The sequence below is a fragment of the Tupaia chinensis genome, unplaced genomic scaffold, assembly GCF_000334495.1.
Source record: "Tupaia chinensis unplaced genomic scaffold, TupChi_1.0 Scaffold000178_1, whole genome shotgun sequence".
NCBI classification, from domain to species: domain Eukaryota; kingdom Metazoa; phylum Chordata; class Mammalia; order Scandentia; family Tupaiidae; genus Tupaia; species Tupaia belangeri.
The window spans coordinates 2038660-2044201 of record NW_006159653.1 but is presented as its reverse complement, the minus strand read 5'-3'; the positions used below and the strand labels follow the sequence as shown (position 1 = coordinate 2044201).

Here is a 5542-nt window from a genome sequence, read left to right as displayed (position 1 = left end):
TGTCACCAAGGGTGATGCCAACTCCCACCCGCTGGGTGCTTTGGGATCTGTAAGACTGTATGGGCGGCCCCAAGCACGTGGCGGGGCTCCAGAAGGATGGCCATTTTTATGACAAGACAGGATCACCTGGAGAAGCCCAGACCAGCTGACCAGACACGAGCCGCCATGGCCCCCCAGCCCAGGGAGACTGTCTGACTCCATGCAGGCTTCAGCAGAGACTGCTGAGACGGTCCAGGAGACCCGGGGGGCCGGCAGGCTTGTGGTGTCGGCGCGGAACCCCCTCACCCACAGCCCCAGGAACCAGCCGCACAGGTCTGTCCTGGCATGCTGCCTCCTCCCACCAGGTGAGCCCAGGCAGGGGAGTGTGAACTGGCATTGGGGTGGGCTCACCTCCTGGCCCAGCAGGGTGGCAGGGGCAGGGGCGGCGGGCAGTGCCTCCTGAGGGGACCGCTGGCAAGCCTTCTGAATCTTGTGCTGGACGAAGTCCTCCAGGGCAGTGAACTCCGCCTGGCAGCGGCCGCACCTGTGCACGTCGTCCTCATCTACAACGAGCCTGCTGTCAGCAGGGCCTGCAGAGGGCTCCCTCCAGCCCAGACCCAACTCACCAAGGACGGCATCAGAGCAGGGCACTCCCCAGCTCCTCTGGAGCCCTACAGCAGCACAGCTCACCTAGGGAGGCTGGCGTGTCCAGAGCCCCAGCTTCAGCGACGAGAAGGGAGGGGCCAGAGGGGAGGGGCTCACCCGAGCTGGTCTGGGGGACAGGAGGGCCAGAATTTAAGGCTGCTGGAGTCTGCCCTTGGCACCTCAGTGGCCACCTCCAAGTCTGTTTCCTCATTTGAACAGTGGCCCAGGGCACGTGTTGGCAACATGGGGGTTCGGCGGGCTCAGGGACAGCCACACCCATCACCACTCTTCTCATTGACTTGGGGCTTCACTGGTCCCCAGAGGGCTGCCCCCGACTCAGGCGCAGATGCCGAGGCCCCACGTCAGAATCTCACCACCATGCCTACCCAGGTCTGGCAGGACAGACGTCCCCCTGACTTGAGGCCCTGCTGTGTGGCAGACACCTCACTGGGGCTGTCACTGAATCCTACCAGCATCCTAAGGAAGAGATGACTACTGCCACCCTCGAGAAATGACAGGAGGTTCGAGGTTCTGGCTGCTGAGTGCTGGGCCAAACCTGACCCTGAGGATCTGCCCCAGACACCCTCCTGTTTGCACACTGTGGGGGCGGGGGCTGCTCCTCCTGCTTCCAGGAAAGGCTGGCGTTCCCACCACCTCATGCCCAGGCCGACAAAGGTGGAACCCAGGCTGGGTGCATGGAGGGAGCCCCATCAAGGTGTGTACAAGTCATGAGCTAAAAAGGGCCAAACCACAGCCACGACTCTCCCACGAAGGCCACGTGACACAGGGCAGGCCCTGGCTCAGTCACAAGCCAAGGGCTGAGGTGCCCGCCACCCTAGCACTCCCTCCCTGTGCACAGAGCCTGAGCAGTAGCACCGCTGCTGAAGGAACCCTGCCGAGACGGGGTCACCCAGCCCATTTCTCGGAAACCGCCACGGGCAGGCTTAGCAATCTCCAAATGGACCCCTCTCCAGACTGTTGGTTGCCCCCCAGCTGGAATAAGAGGAGACCAGAAAAATCTCCATGGGGTACACTGTGGCACAGTGGTAAAACATGGCAGCAAGGTGGATCCACATGGGGACACTCCAGGTCCACGTCCAGAGACCCGAACACTCTGGGCACATGCCTGCCCATGGTCCAGGCTGCCGTCCAGACCCTGTTGGGGGTACCTGTCTCTGCTCATGGAAAAAATATATAAGTAAACAAACTTGTTTTTTAAAGAGAGATGTTTGGTATAGATTGTGGGTGCTCACCAGACAGATGAAGAAAGCGAGAAATCTCCTGCAAGGGGGGATGGCCACACCACAATCCCTTCCCCTCTATTCTCCCCTCGGGATTCTGGGCACACAAGCGCATGCACCTAGAATGTGTTTGTTTTTGGTTTTGGTTTTTTAGAGAGAGATTTTTGCTATAGGGCACATGCACCTGCCAGAGAGAGACAAAGTGAGAAATCACCGCCTGCGGGGATGGTCATGCCAAAATCACTTCTCCGTTCTCTTCTCAGGATTTTAGGCATGAACTCACACACACCTGGCGTGAGTTTAAGCCACCAGAACCAAGACTCACAGAACCAAGACTCAAACTGCAGTTGACTACGTGGAGGTACACCAACATAACCATTATGCCATTTGCTGGTCCCAACATCCGGCATGAGTTTTTCTTTTCTTTTTCATTTATTTAATTCCATTTGTTATTACTATTTTTCAATTTGACCAGAGAGAAAGGGAAAGTGAGAAAGGAAGCTGCCAGGTCCAGGACTCGAACCGTGGTCCCCCATGTGCCTTTAACCACTACACCACCTGCCTTCCCATTCTCCCCAGTGAGTTCTAAGCCGCAAGGTCTGGGACTAGAACCGCAGTCAACTACGTGGGAATCCAGCAATGTAACCATTACACCATCTGCTGGTCCTAGTAAATAAACTTTCAAAAAGAGTTTGAAAAAAGACAATAAAACTGTACAAAGACGACAAATCCTGCCCCTAGGGACAAAGACAAGATCATCCCCAAATCACGTTCCCCCTCTCAGACCCAGTCTACAGGCTAAAGGACAAGGTCAGAGGGTCAAGACCTGAGCTCTGTCTCCAAAAGCTCTAGGGCCCCACGAACAGGACACACAGGTCTGTCCCCACACATCACACGCACACTCCATTTTAATAAACTCTCAGTCCTCCGCCAGGCGGCAGAGCCCAAGGGGGACAGGGGCCACGCAGGGTTACAGGGCTGGCGTCCGACCAAGGTTTGCAGGGTGCCCTGGTCGCTTGCACACCCCTAACCTGGAAGTTCCTCACCCCCATGGAAATTAAACAGTACCCATCCTCAGCGGGAGTTCAGAGCAGCGCCCGTTTTGCTAGGAAAATGGAGACGGAGAGTGTGGTCACCGGTCCAGGATCGAGAGGCAGAAGCAGCAGGTCAGAGCGGACCCCGCAACTCTCTGGGGCTCTGCTGCCTCCGCACCGCCCACCCAGAGCCGGCCCTGCAGAGCCCAGGGCCCGCCCACCTGGAGCCTCCGGCCGCACCCTGCTGGAGCCCTAGCGGCCCTCCGGTCAGTGGGAGGGGGCTCGGAGGAGGGCAGGGCCAGGCTCTGCACCTGGCAGCGGGGGCCCGCGTTCGGGGTGACGAGCGCGAGAGCCCCGAGCCTAGGAACCTGTGCGGTCCCGTGCGCGCGTGCCGGGGCCCACGGGGTCGGAGGAACCTGAAGGCCCGTGGTCGGCTAGTAGGGACACTTGGGGACTCATGAGGTCCGCGTGGAACCGGGGTCTGGGAGTGTCTGTCTGTCATTCGCGGCCGCAGCTCAGGCCATGGGGCCTCGGCCAGCCCGGAAGGAGCCGCCTCCACCCCGGCCGCGTCCACCCGATCCTACCCCGTTACCTTCCTCGCTAAAAGGCGCCGGGAGCCCGAGGAAGCCGCCAGGGGCCAATGCCGCCGCCGCCCCGACCCCGCCCTCGCCCGCTTCCCGCCCGGCTTCGGCCCGGGCTTCTGCCGTATGAGCGGCCGTCACCCGCACTGCCATCGCGCCCTCCATGTCGCAACGCGCCGCAGGAAGATGGCGGATTTACGACCGTGTCGTCATAACAACGGGCCGCGCGGAGGCCTGCCAGACGAACGACGAAGGGAAGGCGGGGCGGGGCCAGAGTGAGTTGACGGGCAGGGGCAGGGCGGGGCCTAAAGAGGGTGCGGCCTGGAACTGCGGAGGCGGAGCTCAGGGGCGATTGATAGGCGGGGGCAGTGTGTGGGCGTGGTTAGTGCGTCGGGGGCGTGTCCAGGGTTTGGGACGCTAAGCCGGATCTGGAGAGCCAGAGGAGCGGCCAGCCAGGTGAGCCAGGCGGGGCAACCCAGAGCTGGCTCCAGCCAGAAGCCGAGCTCGAGAGAACCGCCAATGTCCGCTGCCTCCTTCAGCCTCTCCGGGGTTAGAAATCACCTAGATAATTACCTGGGTGGCAGTAGAGAAACCCTTCTCATGATGACTCATGTCCGGCCTTGGGAAGCGCTGTGTGTGTGTGTGTGTGTGTGTGTGTGTGGGTGTGTAAACATATATATATGTGTATTTTTTTTTTAATTTTTTTTTTTTTTTGGCCATAGGGCATGCCGGTGGAGAGAAACAGAAAGAGATGGTGAGACAGAAAGTGAGAAATCACTTCCAAGGCAGATAGCCCATCACAATCCCTTCTCCTCCCTCCCTGCACACGTGCCCCAAGTGACTTTCAAGCTGCTGGGACGGGGACTCGAACCCTGGTTAGCCATGTAGAAGTTCAACACCGTAACCACTATGCCACCTGGTGGCCCTTCTTTTATATATTTCTGGACTTATGTAAATTCACATAAAATATACCATCAGTGACATTCACTACTTTCACAATGTGGTGTAACTACAGTACTATCTAGTGCCAAAACATTCGTTATTTTAAAAGGAACTTGCACCCTTTAAGCAATTGCTCCCCGCCCTCCCCCCCAGCCTTAGCAACCACCTTTTTCTTTTTTCTCCTCAGTTTGCTATAGGGCTGAGCGCCAGCCAGAGAGGAACAGTGGGGAGGCACACACCACCACCACCACCACCTTGGTCGGGGATGGCCACACTTCCCTCCCGGGGTTTTGGACACGCATGCACACATAACTGGGTCTGGCACTCAGACTGCACAGTCAGCCATGTGACAGCGATGTGGGATCCAGCCACCTTCACCACCACACCACTGGCTGGCTCACCACCAATCTAATATTTTCTATCTCTACGGATTTACCTATTCTGGAGCTGTCATAAAAAGGGCTTCGGAAAGTTTGTGGGAAAAAATTGAATTAAAATAGGAATTTCTGGGGACCAGCAATTGGCGTAATGGTTAGTCACTGGACTTCCATGTAGTCAACTGAGGTTCGAGTCCCAGGCCCAGTGACTTAAGCTCACACTGGGTGCATGTGCGTGCATGCCCAAGATCCCAAAAGGAGAATGGAGAAGGGATTGTGGCGTGGCCTTCCCCCCCACTCCCTGGGAGGTGATTTCTCGCTCTCTGTCTCTGTCTTTCTGGCAAGTGTACACGCCCTATGGCAAAAACCTCTCACTGGGAAAAAAAAACAAAAACGAATTTCTGGGGGCCGGCAGGTGGCATGGTGAAGGGGGCTGGCTCCCACATGGCTGACAGTGCACGTTCTAGACCTGGAAACCTCAAAATCACACTGGGTTCATGTGTATCCTGCCCAAAATCCTGAGAGGAGAAGGGAGAAGGGACTGCAGGGAGGCTTCTCACCCTGCGGGGGAGCACTTCCTCACTTCACCCCCCTTGTCTCAGTCCATGTAGCATATAGCAACAGCAACAACAAGGAATTTATTTCGGTGCAAAAAATCGAAGCTCGTGCATAGTTGTTTTTCATAATGCACATTTCCATAACCTTTTCGAAGACTCCTCATGAATGAATCCCGCGTGACCTTT

The 5542-nt window shown here is 57.3% G+C and overlaps 1 protein-coding gene across 4 annotated transcripts in view; it reads right to left on the bottom strand.

The window, feature by feature from the left end:
- The window catches only part of E4F1 (E4F transcription factor 1), a 9776-nt gene extending 6093 nt beyond the window's left edge, over positions 1-3683 (bottom strand). Inside the window, exons 1-3 of one of the 4 annotated variants that reach the window (XM_027770989.1) lie at positions 3492-3564; positions 670-751; positions 391-542 (exon numbers count right to left, since the gene is read on the bottom strand). Coding sequence is in view for 3 of the 4 variants with exons in the window: in XM_006146404.3 (XP_006146466.1) it covers positions 391-542; positions 670-919 (402 nt within the window). In the remaining variant the exon portion in view is untranslated. Of the gene's footprint in view, positions 1-390; positions 543-669; positions 1824-3491 lie in introns of those variants that run through there. The other 3 variants (XM_006146406.3, XM_006146404.3, XM_006146405.3) reach the window with 3 other exon arrangements.
- Positions 3684-5542: the final 1859 nt, after the last annotated feature.